We start from the raw sequence: 20,818 nt of genomic DNA, 5'->3' as shown, positions 1-20,818 counted from the left end.
TAGGGGAGAGGTGCAATCAGAGAGCAGGGGAGAGGTGCAAGCAGAGAGCAGGGGAGAGGTGCAAGCAGAGAGCAGGGGAGAGGTGCAAGCAGAGAGCAGGGGAGAGGTGCAAGCTGGGAGAAGGAGAGGCTAGCTTCAGTTCGTTGTGCAGTTCCAGAAGAGCAGGAGCTCTTAACCACTGGTGGAGCAGGGCCCCCCTTCTCTCAGACGTCTACCAATCTGAGGTAAGCCATTGGAGAATATTGCATTATAAATGCTTCCCGCGACCTGCAATCCGCCTTCAGAAGGAGAATCGCACCCTAATTTGCTTGGGCAAACAGTGGCTTGTATCCGACACACGGCCGCTCCATTTATGAGCATAAGTGAAGAAAGTGCCTGCTGCCAAACAGCGGGATGCATTGGCACTCACGAGGCACGGACCCCTTCCAAGATGGCCGCCCTGCACTGCAGGCCCAAGCTCCCTTCCTGTGCGTGTCCCTCTTCCACTCAGGCCACCTCCTCCGATTGGCCAGTGGCTACATGTATTGGCCAATCACACGCGGCCGGCAGGGCGTTAGCCGGCCCCACTGAATGAAGGACATTACCCTGTCCTGCACCTGTCCACAACCCTCGCCTACTATCCCCCCCTGCCCCCACACCCCCCTGCCCCCCCAGCAGCACTGCCTTCATTGGGCCTACAAGCCTCTGAGACCAGCATGCCCGCGCTCATGCCCAAGTACACGACTTAGCATGTCTTGCAAGGACGCCATGTGCACATGATTGCAATGATTCAGTAACATACACTGCCTTAGAGCTCCTCACTACAACGTGGCAAGCCCTGGGGTATGCCTGCTCCTCCCTATTCATTCTGCTCCTAGGTAATGCATATTTAATGTTTTGAATTTAGGAATACTAAGAGTGATAGCTACTAATCTGGGAACATGTCTCCAGCCCATAGAACTTAACCCACACGCACCAATAATCTAGCAGTGCCTGCCCTAGTACCCATGTGTGCCTCTAGCATCAAAACGTTATGGTACACTAACCCATCAGAACAATACATTGCTAAAGCAATCTAATCCCAGACTGCCTACTCGAAGCTGTGCTATTATTGACTAGGCCACCATATTGCATATTGTTACCCTGCACAGTGGCAAGACTTGCCTAATTTGATCTAGCCAGCCCAGGTCTAACAGCACCAGCTCCAGTAACCACCTACACTGCACCTTTCAAATGCACCCTCCCATGCACTGGCCAACGTCTCCACCATATCTATGCACCTCAACCTACCCCATCCATTCTTATACCATAATCATTACACTCGCCTTCTGGTCCATCAACACCATGTCACATACTCTCTTAGGCCTCACGCTGCCTCCAATTCACCACCCCACCACACTCTGTTCTTCACCGAACACCCAACCTAATACACATGCCACACTACTATTTGACCACTCCCTCTTCATCTCCAGGCTCTGCAGACTCAGAGCCTGCACCAAGCAACAAATCACTCTCCGCAGCACCCCATCTAGCATTAACAACAGAAACAACAGACTTAGCTCTCACACACCACCCATTCACTCACTACCACCACACCATAAGACTCTCATCACCTACTGCATTTCTCAATACATCTCACATATCACCCATCTCACTCATACACACAATCCATCTCCCATCTCACCACCCAGCCCAAACACCATCACTCCCACCCATCCTCTCATAACCACACCTAAACCACCACACATAGACTTGAACTGCGCACTCATCAACGCCCGGTCCATCCCTGCACATGCGCTAGAGCTCATCCATCTCATCACCACCCTCAAACTAGACTTACTAGCTATCTCAGAAACCTGGTTACATGAGGCATCAGGCCCATCACTGACCCTCGCTCTCCCCCAAGGATACACCATCCTCAGACAGGATCGCAAAACATCCAAAGGTGGAGGTGTAGCCCTCATCTTCAAGGACTCCCTCTCCATCAGACTCTGCAACCAACAATGGAAAAACAACGCGGATCTCCTCTTTGCTAAACTCTTCCTCTCCCCCAACTGTACAATAAATATTATTGTCACCTACAGACCTCCAGGAACAGCACTATACTACCAAAAACACCTCCTCCAAATCCTAGGGAATAATATGAAAAGTTCTACCAAAACTATCCTCCTTGGCAACCTCAACCTGGGCCTACTTGATCCCAAGGATAAAGCTTCCCCCCCCCTAGCCAAATAACTCCCCCACATGGAATTCATACACAAAATCGCCAGTTCCACTCACTGCAAAGGGCGAACCTTAGACTGGATCACAGATCACAACTGCACCTCATCCATTTCCAACATTTCAGCCCTCCCATGGACGGACCACCACTTCATCCAGTTCACCATTACCACACACTAACCGCAATCCACCCTCCTGCGCACCACCTTCCAAAGCCAGAAGCTCAAAAAAATGAACCAAAAGCAACCTTGCACCACTCCTTAATACCCCAGAACTTAAACCACCTTTTAGCAATGATCCAACTATTCTGGCTATCACCAATGCTAAAGTGCTCAACCAAGCCATCAAAGCCATAGCCCCACTAGAAAACAAAAAAGAAAAAAAATCCATGCACTCTAACTCCTGGTTCACAGAAGAACTTGCCTCCCTATGCATCAAGAAGTGCCAAGCTCTATCCAACTGGCAATCCTCGCCCAGCCAATCCACTCTAATTGAATTCAAAAAAATATCAACTGCATATAAAAAAGCTATTTTCCATGCAAAATCTGGATCCTTCAACCAAAGAATCACCCAAGCTAATTCTAAATCCAGAGAAATCTTTAAGATGTTCAAAGATCTTACCTCCCCAACCACCACCCCAGATGACATCATCAAAGACAAAACCTGGTGCACCAATATTCAGGATGCCCTCATCAACAAGGTAAAAATGCTCAAATAAAAAATATCTGATCAACGCTCAGCCCTTCCTAAATATCATGACCCACCTCATCCCACATCTCCTAAACCTAAACTCTCGCAAACACCCCTCTTTGATTTTCAAAGAAGTCACAGAGACTGAGGTTACCAACCTCATCAAACACATTAAACCCCCCACTTGCAAAGGGGACATGTGTCCCCTTACTATCATCAAAGAATGCACAGACTCACTCACGCCTATCATAACAGCTTTCACTAATGCGTCGCTCTCATCAGGAGTTTTACCACAAAATCTAAAAGCAGCCTGGGTTTGCCCTCTCATAAAAAAAACAACTCTAGACCTCACCTGCCCCAACAACTACCGCCCATCACAACGCTTCCCTTCCTTCTTAAAATCCTGGATAAAGCGTCCCACATACAAATCCAACAATACCTGGAAGACAATGCCATCTTAGGTAAAAGACAATCTGGCTTCCACAAAGGACATGGGACTGAAACCGCCTTCTTAGATCTTAAGAACCAAATAACCAAAATAATGGACACAGGCTAACGTGCACTCCTGCTCCTCCTAGATCTCTCCGCTGCGTTTGATCTTGTTGACCATGATATTCTCGCCTCCCACCTCACCAACGCAGCCCAATTCTCTGACAAGGCCACCTCATGGATAACCTCCTTCCTAGAAGGAAGGGCAATGAAAGTCTACTCTGACCAATCCAATGCAGATCCCATCACCATCAGCTGTGGAGTATCCCAAGGATCCTGTACAGCACCCACACTCTATAACCTGTTCACCAAACCCTTATGATCAAGATGAAACAGCCCTCCACCAAATATACACCACCATTCAAACTTGGAGGGCAATCAATGGCCTCTGCCTAAACGGGGACAAAACTGAGATTATCACCCGGGGTCCCAACGAAATCCTCGCCAAACTAAACAAAAAATACACCCATTTCTCCATTGACAACACAATCATACCATTCTCTACCTCGGTAAAGACGCTTTGTGTCTAATTAGACTCTACTCTCTCAATGACTAGACAGGTCAGTGCCATTTCCTCTGCCTCTGCCCACACCACTAAACTCATAACGTCAATTAAACCTTTCTTAACCACTCAAAACTACTTAAAACCCTCATATCTGGAAATACACCTTAGGTTTACCACTATCTATGCCAAATGCTATTGTCAGACACGAATTGGGTCTCAATTCGTTATCCACTAGATACAACTGGCGTTTACTATTGAATTTTGCAAAAATGATGTTTCCAGCCAAAAACTCATTATACATGGGGTTAAACAGAATGTTAGTGAGTAATAATCCACCTTCTATGGTTCAATTTAAAAAACGTATGTTGTTGTTGGAAAAGATTAACCTCCCTGCTGAAGATCTGGAGCTTTTTCAAGGGAAGATTAAGACAAAAATATTGCAATATGATTGGGCTGAAAGACATTCCTCATTTGCTGAATATTCTAAATAAATGTATTCATAAGCAATTACCACGCATGTCTTATATAACACTGTGCCCTTGCTCTAATGTCCGTCGAACTTTTATGTTGTTCCGATTTCATCTATTCCAAACACGAGTCCGAAGAAAATACTGGCATGAAAATGCATCTGACCATAGTAATGAATTGTGACGCTTATAGACTATAAAACACCTCTTTATTTACTGCATTCACTTTGAAAACGATCGTTGTAATGTAATGAATTCTTTTCTACAAGCAAATACGATCTTAGCTAGAGAATGGATTTGGATAAAATGTATGTGGGGATCCACTAACGCTTCTATAATCAAAACAACAAAGCTGGCAAAGATTATTGAGAGCGAAATTGAAAGAGTTATTTAACTATCCATATGTATGGGTACAGTTTTATACGGGTGTATGTTGTTTTTTGGATAATGTATAATACATCATATATGTTGTTTCTGTTGTTTATGGATTATTTTGTTTTTATTCTTTAATTGTAATCTATTTATGAATTGGACTATGAATTATTTGTAAAGGTCTTTTTGACTAAAAACAAAGTTTTATAAAAAAAAAACCTGCTTGTCCATAGCCAGGGCCACAGTTGGAGCCAGACTTGACTATTGCAATGCCCTTCTGGCAGGCACCTCCACTAAGATCATTAACAGGCTCCAAATCACACAAAACAACACTCTCAGGGCAGCTCTAGAAATCCCCAAATACGACCACATATCCCATGCCAGATGCGACGCTCACTGGCTCTCAGTCAAGGAAAGGATCCATTTTAAAATCCTCACGCATAAATGTATCAATCTTTCCGCCCCATCATACCTCACTGATACACTATCCAAAAACACTTCCACACGACCCACAAGAAGTCACCGTGCTAACCAACTCTGCGTCCCATCCATAAAAAGAGCCAATGCCGGAGGCATCAGCTTCCCCCCCGTAGCTCCGAAACTCTGGAATGCCCTCCCTAACACACTCAGAGCAGAGCCTTCCCTTCTAACATTCCGCAAATCACTTAACACCACACTCTTCACATAACCTCCCTTACTCTGACGTCTTGTCTATCACTCTGAAGAACCTAACCACCGTGACATATCTGCCAGCGTACTACCTAGAGTTGCTCCGTTAACCCCAAGATAAGAGTATAGAATGCAATCTATGCCTGCTTATACTATGTAACCGCAAAATGTATCACAAACTTGTAAGAATCTATGTAACCACTATGAATTCCTTTGTATCCAGAAATGCTCTCATGTAACAGCGCCACGATGGCCCTGGGCTGAGGCACACTTTAAAAATGCGAATACATAAGTAAATAAATAAGGTGCAAGCAGAGAGCAGGTGAGAGGGGCATGCAAAGAGCAGGAGATAGGCGCATGCAGGGAGAAGGAGAGAGGTGCAGGCAGGGATAAGGAGAGAGGTGGATGCAGTGAGCAGGAGATAGGTGCAAGCAGAGAGCAGGAGAGAGGTGCATGCAGAGAGCAGGTGAGAGGTGCACACAGAGAGCAGGTGAGAGGTGCTTGCAGAGAGCAGGAGAGAGGTTCATGCAGGGAGCAGGAAAGAGGTTCAAGCAGTGAGTAGGAGAGAGGTGCAAGCAGGGAGAAGGGGAGAGGTGCAAGCAGAGAGCAGGAGAGAGGTTCAAGCAAAGAGCAGGAGAGACGTACATGCAGGGAGAAGGGGAGAGGTGCAAGCAGAGAGCAGGAGAGAGGTGCAAGCAGAGAGCAGGAGAGAGGTGCAAGCAGAGAGCAGGAGAGAGGTTCAAGCAGAGAGCAGGAGAGAGGTGCACGCAGAGAGCAGGAGAGAGGTGCATGCAGGAGGAAGGAGAGAGGTGCAAGCAGAGAGTAGGAGAGAGGTGCAAGCAGAGTGCAGGAGAGAGGTGCATGCAGGGGGAAGGAGAGAGGTGCAAGCAGGGAGCAGGAGAGAGGTGCAAGCAGAGAGCAGGAGAGAGGTGCAAGCAGAGAGCAGGAGAGAGGTGCACGCAGAGAGCAGGAGAGAGGTGCATGCAGGGGGAAGAAGAGAGGTGCAAGCAGAGAGTAGGAGAGAGGTGCAAGCAGAGTGCAGGAGAGAGGTGCATGCAGGGAGAAGGAGAGGGGTGCAAGCAGGGAGCAGGAGAGAGGTGCAAGCAGAGAGCAGGAGAGAGGTGCATGCAGGGGGAAGGAGAGAGGTGCAAGCAGGGAGCAGGAGAGAGGTGCAAGCAGAGAGCAGGAGAGAGGTGCATGCAGGGGGGAGAGAGGTGCATGCAGATGGAAGGAGAGAGGTGCACGCAGAGAGCAGGAGAGAGGTGCAAGCAGGGGGAAGGAGGGAGGTGCAAGCAGGGAGCAGGAGAGAGGTGCACGCAGAGAGCAGGAGAGAGGTGCATGCAGGGGGAAGGAGAGGGGTGCACGCAGAGTGCAGGAGAGAGGTGCATGCAGAGAGCAGGAGAGAGGTGCATGCAGGGGGAAGGAGAGAGGTGCAAGCAGGGAGCAGGAGAGAGGTGCAAGGAGAGAGCAGGAGAGAGGTGCATGCAGGGGGAAGGAGAGTGGTGCACGCAGAGAGCAGGAGAGAGGTGCATGCAGGGGGGAGGAGAGAGGTGCATTCAGGGGGAAGGAGAGAGGTGCACGCAGAGTGCAGGAGAGAGGTGCACGCAGAGAGCAGGAGAGAGGTGCATGCAGGGGGAAGGAGAGAGGTGCACGCGGAGTGCAGGAGAGAGGTGCACGCAGAGAGCAGGAGAAAGGTGCATGCAGGGAGAAGGAGAGAGGTGCAAGCGGAGAGCAGGAGAGAGGTGCACGCAGGGAGAAGGAGAGAGGTGCAAGCTGGGAGCAGGAGAGAGGTGCAAGCTGGGAGCAGGAGAGAGGTGCAAGCAGAGAGTAGGAGAGAGGTGCAAGCAGAGAGCAGGAGAGAGGAGGAAGTGGGAGCAGGAGAGAGGTGCATGCAGAGAGCAGGAGAGAGGTGCAAGCAGAGAGCAGGAGAGAGGTGCAAGCTGGGAGCAGGAGAGAGGTGCAAGCTGGGAGCAGGAGAGAGGTGCAAGCAGAGAGTAGGAGAGAGGTGCATGCAGGGGGAAGGAGAGAGGTGGAAGTGGGAGCAGGAGAGAGGTGCATGCAGAGAGCAGGAGAGAGGTGCAAGCAGAGAGCAGGAGAGAGGTGCAAGCTGGGAGCAGGAGAGAGGTGCAAGCTGGGAGCAGGAGAGAGGTGCAAGCAGAGAGTAGGAGAGAGGTGCATGCAGGGGGAAGGAGAGAGGTGCAAGCAGAGAGCAGGAGACGAGAGAGGTGCATGCAGAGAGCAGGCAAGGGGGCTGATCCAGGGGAAGAGCTGATCTGAGGGCAGATCTACCAAGGCAGTGTCCTCATGAGAAGAGACACAGGCGTGTGAGCATCCAGGTGTGATGACGGAAGAGAGGTTTTACAGGAATAACTCTGTACACGCACATAGAACGACAAGAAATAATAACAGATATAATTAGACATGAAATTCCAAGTAGTGTGAAAGGCGCGAGACATGACTCCTTCACTGTTTCTGGGAGCATTTACTTGGCCTGAGTGAGGGCTGTTTGCAAGCGCCCCCTCCAGATGGCGCGTTCCGGGGGTCGGTGCTCGGCAGCGTGTGTGCACGTCATGGAGGGGATCTCCAGCGCCCTATGTTCTGTTAGAGTAAAGGTCGCAGAGGACCCACAAAGTTGGAAAATCATGGGCAAAAGACACGTGCTTCTTGCGTGTAGCATTTGCCACGCACTGCACTGCCTGCAACGCTCTCGCTATCTAAAAGTGATGACGGAAGGGCGAAGGAAATGGAGGAGGCACCCCAATAACCAGTGGTCGAAGTGTACAAAAAGAAGTAGTGGAACTATGTTTCCGGGCCTGCACCCGCTCCCCGCAAACCCCATCAACCCACGTCCCCTCCCACACACAATACACACCCCCAAACACTTGCGCCTGCTGGTTAAGGGAACGTTCAGTGCAGTGCACTGAAAGTGCAAGTTTCAACTTCTTCCTACACATTTATTTTAAAATTAAACCATTCCGGAACGGTTTCTTTTTAAAATAAAAGTAGAGGAGCACCGCTCCCGACAGCTCCCGCTCACTTCGACCGCTGCCAATAACCTGTGTGAGGTCCTTCTCCTCCTCCCTGCCCCACCCCCTCTCTGGGTAAGGGGGCGGGTGCCCGCCAAAGCGCGGCAAGTCAGGCAAAAGCCCGAAGGGCAAACAAAGGAAAGGGGCGGGGGATGCCCCATATAACGGGCGCCCCCCCCTCCGCAGCAGGCAGTTCTTACAGCCCCAGGGCCCTGCCAAGGGACGCCCGCCTGAGACAAAGGAAGGACGCCTGCCGGAGACAAAGGAAGGACGCCCGCCGGAGACAAAGGAAGGATTGCAGCCAAGGGACGCCGGCCGGAGAAGGGAAGGATTGCAGCCAAGGGACGCCGGCCGGACACAAGGGAAGGATTGAAGCTAAGGGACGCCCGTCGGAGACAAAGGAAGGATTGCAGCTGAAGGACGCCGGCCGGAGACAAGGGAAGGATTGCAGCCAAGGGACGCCGGCCGGAGACAAGGGAAGGATTGCAGCCAAGGGACGCCGGCCGGAGACAAGGGAAGGATTGCAGCTGAAGGATGCCGGCTGGAGACAAAGGAAGGATTGCAGCTGAAGGATGCCGGCCGGAGACAAGGGAAGGTTTGCAGCCAAGGGAGGCCGGCCGGAGACAAGGGAAGTATTGCAGCAAGGGACGCCGGCCGGAGACAAGGGAAGGATTGCAGCCAAGGGACGCCTGCCGGAGACAAAGGAAGGATTGCAGCTGAAGGACGCCGGCTGGAGACAAAGGAAGGATTGCAGCTGAAGGACGCTGGCCGGAGACAAGGGAAGGATTGCAGCCAAGGGACACCGGCCGGAGACAAGGGAAGGATTGCAGCCAAGGGATGCCGGCTGGAGACAAGGGAAGGATTGCAGCCAAGGGACGCCGGCCGGAGACAAGGGAAGGATTGCAGCCAAGGGACGCTGGCCGGAGACAAGGGAAGGATTGCAGCCAAGGGACACCGGCCGGAGACAAGGGAAGGATTGCAGTCAAGGGACGCCGGCCGGAGACAAGGGAAGGATTGCAGCCAAGGGACGCCGGCTGGAGACAAGGGAAGGATTGCAGCCAAGGGACGCCAGCCGAAGACAAAGGAAGGATTGCAGCCAAGGGACGCCGGCCGGAGACAAGGGAAGGATGCAGCCAAGGGACGCCGGCCGGAGACAAGGGAAGGATTGCAGCCAAGGGACGCCGGCCGGAGACAAGGGAAGGATTGCAGCTGAAGGACGCCGGCCGGAGACAAAGGAAGGATTGCAGCTGAAGGACGCCCGGCCGGAGACAAGGGAAGGATTGCAGCCAAGGGACGCCGGCCGGAGACAAGGGAAGGATTGCAGCCAAGGGACGCCGGCCGGAGACAAGGGAAGGATGCAGCCAAGGGACGCCGGCCGGAGACAAGGGAAGGATTGCAGCCAAGGGACACCGGCCGGAGACAAGGGAAGGATTGCAGCCAAGGGACGCCGGCCGGAGACAAGGGAAGGATTGCAGCCAAGGGACGCCGGCCGGAGACAAGGGAAGGATTGCAGCCAAGGGACGCCGGCCGGAGACAAGGGAAGGATTGCAGCCAAGGGACGCCGGCCGGAGACAAGGGAATGATTGCAGCCATGTGAAGCCTGCCAGAGACAAGGGAAGGATTGCAGCCAAGGGACGCCGGCCGGAGACAAAGGAAGGATTGCAGCCAAGGGACGCCGGCCGGAGACAAAGGAAGGATTGCAGCTGAAGGACGCCGGCCGGAGACAAAGGAAGGATTGCAGCTGAAGGACGCCGGCTGGAGACAAAGGAAGGATTGCAGCTGAAGGACGCCCGGCTGAAGGACGCCCGCCGGAGACAAAGGAAGGATTGCAGCTGAAGGACGCCGGCCGGAGACAAAGGATAGACTGCAGCTGAAGGACACCGGCCGGAGACAAAGGAAGGATTGCAGCTGAAGGATGCCCGCCAGAGACAAAGGAAGGATTGCAGCTGAAGGACGCCCGCCGGAGACAAAGGAAGGATTGCAGCTGAAGGACGCCCGCCGGAGACAAAGGAAGGATTGCAGCTGAAGGACGCCGGCCGGAGACAAAGGAAGGATTGCAGCCGAAGGACGCCGGCCGGAGACAAAGGAAGGATTGCAGCCGAAGGATGCCCGCCGGAGACAAAGGAAGGATTGCAGCTGAAGAACGCCCGCCGGAGAAAAAGGAAGGATCGCCGGAGACAAAGGAAGGATTGCAGCTGAAGGACGCCGGCTGGAGACAAGGGAAGGATTGCAACCAAGGGACGCCCGCTGGAGACAAAGGAAGGATTGCAGCTGAAGGACGCCGGCCGGAGACAAAGGAAGGATTGCAGCTGAAGGATGCCCGCCAGAGACAAGGGAAGGATTGCAGCTGAAGGACGCCGGCCGGAGACAAGGGAAGGATTGCAGCCAAGGGACGCCGGCCGGAGACAAAGGAAGGATTGCAGCCAAGGGACGCCGGCCGGAGACAAAGGAAGGATTGCAGCCAAGGGACGCCGGCCGGAGACAAGGGAAGGATTGCAGCCAAAGGACGCCGGCCGGAGACAAGGGAAGGATTGCAGCCAAAGGACGCCGGCCGGAGACAAGGGAAGGATTGCAGTCAAGGGACGCCGGCCGGAGACAAGGGAAGGATTGCAGCCAAGGGACGCCGGCCGGAGACAAGGGAAGGATTGCAGCCAAGGGAAGCCTGCCGAAGACAAAGGAAGGATTGCAGCCAAGGGACTCCGGCTGGAGACAAAGGAAGGATTGCAGCTGAAGGACGCCGGCCAGAGACAAAGGAAGGATTGCAGCCGAAGGACGCCCGCCGGAGACAAAGGAAGGATTGCAGCTGAAGGACGCCGGCCGGAGACAAAGGAAGGATTGCAGCCGAAGGACGCCCGCCGACAAGGGAAGGATTGCAGCCAAGGGACGCCGGCCGGAGACAAAGGAAGGATTGCAGCTGAAGGATGCCCGCCGGAGACAAAGGAAGGATTGCAGCTGAAGGACGCCGACCGGCCCCTCACCGCAGAAGAGTTTCCTGCTCCAGAGTTGGTTGCTGAGCCCAGGCGCGGAAGGGCCAGGTTCCAGTTGGGGTCCTGCTCACTATGGCCAGCAAGGAGTTTCCAGTTCTTGTGGCGTTTTGTAGGAGGTTTTCAGTCGCGGAAAGGGAGAGAGAAGGTCTGGCTGGAGGGAAAGTAACTAATCCGGCGTTGGTGGGGCTGTGGGAGTGGTGTCACAGGGCGCTGGGCCGTGTTTAAGTTCAGGGGTCCAGGGTCCCAGGCGGTCAATGCAGGACAATATAATCGGGTTGCGCTGCAGAAGTGACCTCAAGCAGTGAAGGGAGTGTAAGGTGCACCACCGGCTAGGTGTGATTGCAGACAGGAAGCGGGTCAAGGGCCCCTAGGCTGGCAGCACGTCAGGCACATGTCCGTTATCTGCTGGGTGGACCAACCCCCCCCAGCAATGTTGGAAATCATGTGGCCAAGGTTCTTCAGCAACAGGGGTCATTTACATGCGTTTCCCAGGTATGTTGGAAGGGGGGTGAAAATGTTGCACATTGGTTGCTGTGCTTTCAAGCAAGTCAACAGCGGCGCAGCTTTGTCTTAAAGCTAGAAATACCAATCGGCAGGTGAGATAGCTCAGCACGTTACTGTGCCTGCTGGGTAGCGTCAGCGGTTTGGGCAAAAGCGCCACGGCCCATGAAAACATGGCCCAAGTTAAATGGAATTATTGAATGTAGCGGTTGCCCTCTGTTGGATAAGTTGGTGTCGTTGAAGAAAGGAAGCGGTTTATCGGGCGCACCTAACTTCCACCCTCAGCACTGGATTTAAGATTGTGTCGGGCACCGGGGTTGTTTTGGCTGGTACGGATGGCCCACGAGTGTTTGCAGGGGTTGCTCTTCAGGGGGGATTATGCATTGGGAGGCATGTATGCCAGAGTTATGTTTTTATTGGCGCTAGCACAATGAGGGGAATTAACATTATGCGTATTGTTGGGTGAGCCGAATGTTGGATGACAGATTGAAAGAGGAACGAAGGTAGGGGTGAGAGTATGGACCCCGGCTCCCGCGAATCCTTGCATTGGGAGGAGGCCTCTGCTAGGTACTGTAATAGAGGTTTAACGTTTGGGGTAAATGCACGTGGAAGGACAGCCAACGATGGGGGCAGGCCTGGCACTAGGAAGGTTGTTTTGCGTTAATAAATGTTAATGTGTCTGCCAGTGGGATGTCTTTATTAGTGACCTGCGGGCCGGAAGGGAGTGTGCAGGCTTTTCTCAGGGCTGCTTTAGCCCCGGGGGCGCAAACTGGTGCGACTTGGCGCAGAAGATGGTATTTGTCGAGCCATGTTGCAAAGGCTTTACAGAATGAGAAGCCCAGTTTTCAAAATATTTTTGCACAGGAGGAAGATTAATGTGGCCGCGCACGCGCCGATATGCTTGTTTTGCACTGTGTTGGATGGTGAATGCATTGGAAACTTTAGCTTGGGGGCTGCTCTTCACTACTGCACAATGTGGCTAGCAGGCAGGATGTGTGTGTGCCAGAAATGCACGACGGAGGTGCCTGTGGGAACTGGCTGGTGAGATGCGGGCGCGGGCATAGTAGACGGACACTGGCGCATAGCTCGCACCCATTTGTGTCGCAAAGGTGGGTGACAACACCCGATTTTAATTTTGGCGGGTGAGAGGCCCATTGAAACGAATGGGCGTACATGAGGCTTGGCGGGTGAGTCAGCTGTTTACAAGGCGGGTGAGTGGAGAGCTATGCTAGCGGAATTACGGGAGGGGAAGTTAATAAGGTTAGTCCATGTTCCGCCCCATCCCACGGACTTCAAACACCATAATGCAGTGGTCATTCACTGGTAGATGGGGTGCAACTCGAGCATAAATAAATGGTTGGAACTTTGAGGGGAGAAGGGTATTGGCGGATTGTGTGCATCAGGGCAGCAATAATCACGCAGCCTTGCTTCCGGGTGAACTGCACTAGAGCAAGCACAGACATGCAGCACACAGCGTGCTGTGGCGGATTAGCCATGCAGCACACAGGCAGACTGGAACCAAAGCAGTGTGGGCATCAGTGGCAAAGCGGCCTACACGGAAGGAAGTTCTACCGAACGGGGAGGGTTGTTTTTCTGTTGGGAACCACTTTCTGAATAGTGACAAAGGGTGAGTTGTTGAGAGAATGAGGTACGAATTGTGGCTAAGGTGAACCCGGGGAGAGGAATTGGAGGCCTCCAGTACTACTTGGTGTGGGGGGAAAGAGAGTGGCCCAGGCTGGCAAAGGGCTAGTAATTTCTCTCTTGTGAACCCGTGAATATTAATGAAGGGTGAGTTTTTCATATAACGTGACGCGCATTGTGGTTTAGGTGAGGTAGGGGTGAGAAGTTGGAGGGCAGCCCCCAGCACTACGGGATGCAGGGGCACAGAAAGTGGGCCAGGTGGTACAGTCATCAGGGAGCAGGCTACTGTCGATTTCAATGGAGATGTAACTTGCAGATTTATTGCCGGGCATCCATTTTGCCCCTTTATGCTTTTGGGGGCGTGCCTGCATATGGCCACGTACAGTGCTCAGCTTCCCTCGTCGCAAATCGGAGTGAGGCCATGGGAGCCTTTATATCCCCCCCCAGTTCAACCCTGGGGAAGACAGGAGCCACGAACGTGTGTGTGGGGGGGGGGCGTGAATGCGACCCACCTGCCAGTATGCAGGTCAGGGGGTTAGTGGTACAGCACTCTCTCAAGCTACTGCTCTTAACCACCTAATTCACGAGAGGGCAAGTTCCCCAAAATGATGGCAGGGCTTGCGATGCCGGGGCGATAAGCTTTCTGCCTTACCATTGCGGTGCAGGGTGGGGTGCCGGTACCTATGTAGAACTGCCTTGCAAGAGTGAGCGCTCGCTTTGACATCTGTGCAGAACCGGTTGCCACAGGTTCGGGTCCCGGCGGGGCCAAACTCAGCCGTTCAGTAATAATAAGGAGCGCGCAGATACCTGATGGTTCGTAGCACTATACAAGTGCTGAGTTATATCTCGCCTGGTGAGCAAGACGACACGAAGCAGACCAGAGTCGAGCATCGGGTCCGCTCAGAGAAACTTCAGGGTATTAAGTATGTTATCAATAACTCATCATTTTATATACCAACGGGATTCATTTAATGGGGGAAGTGCATCAGCTTTCAGGGACCCCCCTGGGTATATCTGATTTGGCCGGGGGGGGGGTGCGGGGGTGAAGGTTCATGAGGGGCCCAGGTGAGTTACTGATCTGTCGAGGTGGATCTGCAAGGGGGTTCCCCCACAAGGCAGGTGTGCCAGGTGTGAGACATGGTGGGGTACCGCATCACTGCGAGGTCTGGTAGTTGTAGGGGCACTGAAGCACGGGAGAGTGCCCGGGCTACCCATTGAGCTGCAGAAGGGAACAGGAAGGCTATGAATACATGCTCAACTTGTTAGAGATTGGGCACTGGGGCCAATCAGTTACAAACCCCAGGGGCGCCAGGCCTATTAACATAGCACATGGGTACACATGAGAGGGAGGAGATGTCTAGAGATTTATTGGGGCCTGGGCTGGAGCAGCTTAGCAGGAAAGAAAGGAAAGACGGAGCTAGAAAGACACAGAAGCTGGCAATATGCTGGGAAAAGTGGTCTGCAACGTGGCCATCTGGTGATGTCACAGGGGTTAGTGACATCATCCACTGGGTGTTGATCATTACCCGCCGGCCTCCAACCACTGTGTGTTTATTACAGAAGAGGTGCGGAAGCTAAAAGGATAGGATGGAAGGACTCTACCGGTTTGAAGGGGACCAAGCTTTTTTGAGCAAAAGACTGCACCTAGTGCACTGGGGTTGAATTATGGAAGGTCTTCACGGTTTGTAGGCATAAATACTGGCCGGACCGGCTATTGGGAAGCAGAGATATTCACAGGGGTAAGCGCATTCTGCATGGGTGGCCCAGGGGGAAAAACCTTACCGCATTACAATTGCAGTACTGGGTCACAGGTTTTCGCAGGATGCTGGTTACCATGTAGAACTGCTTAAAAGGAGTGAGCGCTCGCTTTTGACATCGGTGCAGAACCTGCACACAGGTTCACATCCAGGAAGGGCCAAACACAGCCTTTCGGGAATAATGAGCAGTGCCCAGAGGCAGGAGGGTTCCTAGTCCTGTAAAGAGGCTGAATTATTATCTCACTTGGAGAGCAAGAGGGCACGAAGCAGCTCAGGGTCAACCGCTGGGACGGCTCGGTGAAACTTCTGGGTATTAAGCGGGTTTTAAGTAACCTAGCACCGCATATACCAGGGTATTCAATTACCCTGCAGTATATTAGGGTAGGGAGAGGGGCCGTACATGATAAGTAAACTGGAAAGGGGGAGCCTCTCTTTTAAAAAATTCAGAAGTGGCGCATACGGGACAAGTAAAAATTCGGCGGACAAGGGAGCAAGAATGCAGAGGTAAAATGCGAACAAAGGACTAAAAAACCGGCTTCACCCATCAAGAACGGCACTCCCCAGTCAGTAACTCCTGCAAGGGCAGGCAGAGCAAGGTTAAGTTGGGGGGGAGCCTTACTCTAATAAATGGGAGAAGAATTTCTATGGGTGGAGTATGTCGGGGAAAAGCGACCACAGAGGGGGTAAACTAGGAGCCGGTGGTTTGAGTTCATGCAAGGAAAGGTGGTAGGGGCTGAAGGCTCCCCAGGCCAGGTACAACGTGGTCGTAAGTGAAGCACCGGGTTGAATATGCAATAGAGCTGGTGCATGGGTCAAGCAGGGGGCATGGAACATTTTACAAAAATTGGGCGCAAAGTGCACTAAGCTCCTGGAGAGGTGTTTCGCAGTGCAGGCAGGGGCTGAGGTAGGGGCTGAAACTTCCCCAGAAGAGGCACAAAATGGTCAAAGTGAAGCCCCTGGTTGAAGTTACAAAAGAGTGAGTTTACTGGCCAACAGGGGGCATGGTAAAGTTTACAAAATTGGGGCAAAAAGTGCACTAAGCTCCTGGAGAGTTGTTTCACAGAGTGGGCATGGGCTGATTAACACAAATTCCCCAGAGTACGAGCTAGGGGAAGGCAGACAGTTGTCAGCAAAGGGGTTGGAGCTCCTTGGTTGGAATTCAGTACAAAACTCTTGGAAAGGTAAAATGAGGAAAGGGAGGAGCCACGGTGGACGGTAACCCACCTGTGGCGTGGCGGTGTTTGGGCGACCAAGCACAAGAGACAGACTCCGAATGAGCCAGGAGAAAGCTGGAAGGGTCTTCGCTCTTTTCGGACCAGCGCCTCTTGGGAGCCTAAACGGCACGGGCGTCTGGTGGTAACAATAAGGGCTCAGCTTCCCCCAAAGAAACGGCGCTCTCCCCACCCAAGAACACCTGCAAGGGCAGGCGAGGCACAGACACGAAGGGTTGGGAGAGTTGTGCCTACGGAGGACTTTGTGGAAAGAAAAGGGGGAAGCAGGTTGTTGGACACGGAGCAGTCGCCGCATCTTCAGATCTATTCTCACTAATGTGTACAGTGTTTTTTATGATGTTGTGAAAATAAATCTGCAGCCTTTTTATGCCAAAAAGAAGACAAGTCTCATTCTGCACGTTACTTGGGGGACAAAGAATGGGCATGTACAATGTTATTGGTGCAAAATGGACAGATACACGGGTTATTGTTTTTACATCTCTCCCCATTACCAACCCCAGAACCCCTCTTTTTCAGATATGCCAGAGGCCCAGAGGCCATGCAAAGGGCAACAGGTCATGGTGCAAAACACAATAACATAACTGAACATGATCATCACGTGGGCCACAACAGTGTCATCTTGTTTTCATTTCCACTAATTAAGACCTAAAATGAACAGCATATTCGGACCCTGCAAGGGTGCTCAGCCAATCAGGCGGCTGGAAATGCAGGCGAGAAGACACAGTGTACCACCCACATTTTTCAGCCACACAAAGCACTCCCCATCCTTCCCCCACCCCAAAGACATCCAGTTCCCTTTCGCCACTGCCTCCTTCCCACTTACCAGCTGGACAGCAGCTTTGCGCTCGGGTCCCAATGCTCCTTCCGCCCTAAGGCGGCGGCCATCCTGTTTTTTTAACGGGAGATTGAAAATTGGATCTTGAACTATTTTCAACCCGGGCAAATCCTGGGGTGCAAATAGATATCACCCCCTTGTCGGGGGCAGTACATGGCCGGTAATGGCCCACATTACGCTGGGGCCTGCCTAGGCTCGGGCTGCTGTGCCATTACTGGCCATGTACCCACACCGACGCGGGGATGATATGCTATATTTTTGGTAGCATTTGTAATAGTTATGCTAATACAAGGCAATGATAAGGCCCCGATTTACATCTCTGAGGTAAGTAGAGTAGAGGGTGTATAGTTTGTACCTTTGCTGAGGTCTCGAACCAGCCGCTGAAGCCGTTGTCGCGGCAGAAGTGGTCGAGTCTGGGTAGGTCGGTGCCGAGGCCTTCGGGCAGCTGGTCGCACTTGTTGGCCAAAAGGATAATGGGGATCGGCTTGCCACTCTGGAGGGAGACCTTGGCGTCCATATCTTCCTTCCACCTGGGCACGGCCTCAAAGGTGGATGCCCGGGTCACATCGAAGACGATGAACGCGCCGACGGCCTCGCGATAGTACAGCCGCGTCATGTTCCCAAAGCGTTCCTGACCTGTGAACCAAGAGAAGAGATGAGAACCCAGAAGAAGACCTACAGCTCAACAAGCCCATACACAATGTCACTGTTTCAAAAGGTTAATCAGGGCACGCGAAGACCACCTGCACCACACCTAGAGAGGCGACGTTCACCCACTCCACCGGCCCCCGTTGTGAGTTTGGCAGGTTTGCCACGTTACTGCGGCTCATTTGGGGGTTAGGGTCTCATTGGACTCCACTGGGGTTTGGAGGATTTATCCCAGGTGGCAACTCTGCCGGTGCTAAATCATTCTAGCCAAGTGCCTTCCCACCTCTGCTGTTACAGAGCGGAGCGGTAGGAAGGGCAGTCGTTCTGTTTTAATGCGCTGCGTACCCGTAACATTTCCCTAGACTAGCTGCAAAGGAGTAGATTCTAGAGGCATTGTGGAGCTGTCACCCTCTTTGGTGATCCTGTTGCTGCAATGTCTTTCTCTCAGCGGCACTGCGTAGTTCACCACCTAGGGCTTATCAGGCTGCTGAGTGGTGGTGGGGCCCAAGCACTCCAGGTAGCAGCAGCAGCCCTATTCCCTTTATCTGTTTTTTTTCCTTCCGGTTGATGAGGATCCGATAACCCAATGGTGCATAGACCTTGTGGGCGTGGATAGTTCTGCCACCCCATGTCAGTAGGGGCTTGGCTCTCCCATTGCGCACTGTGTTGAGTGGCCGTGCCGGAGAGATCGGGAAGGTTGGGTAGCGTTGACACACCGACGGCGGCCCGGTAGAGTAGCGGGATGAATGCTTTGTGACAGGGCTTTTTGGGCCCTCTCTTGCTTAGCCGTCGGCGAGCCACGCCCGAGGTGGTCTGGCTGTACACGGCTCATGTACACAGTAGGGGAATTCAACAGCAGTACGCCGCGTTCCCAGCAGCGGGACAGCGGATTCACGACCACGCGGAAATGGATCCGTGTAGCAACCGCCTGATCGGCAATGTTGCGGGGCAGAGCTTCGTCCAGATGAGGCCTACCCACCTGTAAATAAGGACACACACACACACACACAGTGCTGCTCGTTAGAGGTCCCTGTGCTCACTGAACCTTGTCACAGGAGCCGCCCCATTTATTAACTAACATAAACATTGCTATATTGCCAAAGAGCTACGTTCTAAATCAATAAAGGTCCTTATAATTGCAGTCACATATAATAACCACAATCACTCGTAACTTGGTGGTGCACATCTGTTTTAATAGGTAAACAGGTGTTTCGACCTGAACACCTCAGGTCTTCATCAGGACTTGCTTGTAAATATTATGTGTGGCCACTTTTAGATCCACTAAGCAAAGTTTAAATTGTATTGATCGGCCTGTATCTATAATGAATGTTTTCCACGCTGTCCTTTTAGGTCTTAATCTAGAAACTCAACTTCCACTTTTAAAGATATAGCATGGATTCCAAGAGCTAGAAGTGTGAGGAGAGAGTCAGAGTTTTAGAGTGAGAGTGAGTGTCATAGAATGAGTGAGAGAGTGGGACAGATGGGATAGAGTGTGGGAGAGAGGGTAAGGGAGAGAGAGAATGTGTGTGCGTATGTGAGAGATGGAGACTGAGGGAGTCAGAGTGTGAGAGAGAATGTGTGAGAGAGATCAAATGTGAGAGATTGAGTGTGAGAAAGAAAGAAAGAAAGAAAGAAAGAAAGAAAGAAAGAAAGAAAGAAAGAAAGAAAGAAAGAAAGAAAGAAAGAAAGAAAGAAAGAAAGAAAGAAAGAAAGAGTGAGAACGCTTGAGAGAGAGTGTGAGGCTGGTGGTCCAGTCCAGGATATTTACCATGGTTATTCATGGCCTTTCCATAGTTGGCAAGGGATAACCATGGGTGGTCCATGATTTCTACCACTGTTATCCATGGTAGATATCTCACCGCACACATGGTCTTCCCTATGCAACCACTGAGAGACCATGGATAATCATGGTAAATATCCTGTACCACCTGTGGTTATCGCTATTCAACCACAGCGATACCATGTATAACCATATATGCATACTGTATATAACTAGAAATATAAATGTAAATAACTTAACTATTGTACCCAGTATATATATTGCTGATGACTCTGTAACTAAGACTGTACCTGTAACAAGTGCCACGATATCCCTGGACTGCTGTGCGCTATATAAATGTTAATAAAACAAACAAACAAACAAACCATGGTAAATATCCTGGATAACCCATGGTCATCCATGACCAACCAGAGAGAAACCATGAATAACCATGGCAAATATCCTGTACCACCTGTGGTCATCGCTATCCAGACCCAGCAATACCATACATAACCATGGTAAATATCCTGTACCACCTGTGATCATCCGTATCCAACCACAGAGATACCATGCATTACCATGGTAAATATCCTGGATAATCCATGGTCATCTCTATCCAACCACTGAGAGACCATGGATAATCATGGTGAATATCCTGGACCACCCATGGTCACATGGTCATTCTCATCAGACCACTAAGAGATCATGGATAACCATGGTAAATATCCTGGACTTGACCATCATGGGTGGTCCTGGATATTTACCATGTTTATCCATTGCCTCTCTATGGTTGGCCATGGATGACCATGAGTGGTCCAGGATATTTAGCATGGTTATCCATGGTCTCGGTGGTTGGATAGGATTGACCTTGGGTGGTTAATGATTTTTACCACCGTTATCCAGGGTAGATATCACACCTCATCCATGGTGATCCCTATCCAACCACAGAGATACCATGCATAACCATGGCAAATATCCTGGACCACCCACGGTTATTCGTATTCAACCACTGAGAGACCTTGGCTAATAATGGTAAATCCC

At 51.7% G+C, this 20,818-nt stretch overlaps 1 protein-coding gene across 1 annotated transcript in view; it reads right to left on the bottom strand.

Moving 5' to 3' along the window:
- Nucleotides 1-20,818, bottom strand: part of LOC138480684 (ras-related protein Rab-38-like) — a 203,273-nt gene that overhangs the window by 13,237 nt on the left and 169,218 nt on the right. The window contains exon 3 of the mRNA XM_069612361.1: nucleotides 17,726-18,006. Coding sequence (XP_069468462.1) covers nucleotides 17,726-18,006 — 281 coding nt within the window. The remainder of the gene's footprint in view (nucleotides 1-17,725; nucleotides 18,007-20,818) is intronic.

Source organism: Ambystoma mexicanum, chromosome 5p (assembly GCF_040938575.1).
Source record: "Ambystoma mexicanum isolate Mex_15411 chromosome 5p, UKY_AmexF1_1, whole genome shotgun sequence".
Taxonomy (NCBI): Eukaryota; Metazoa; Chordata; class Amphibia; order Caudata; family Ambystomatidae; genus Ambystoma; species Ambystoma mexicanum.
The sequence above is the reverse complement of the archived record's forward strand: the minus strand, read 5'-3'. Positions and strand labels throughout refer to the sequence as shown.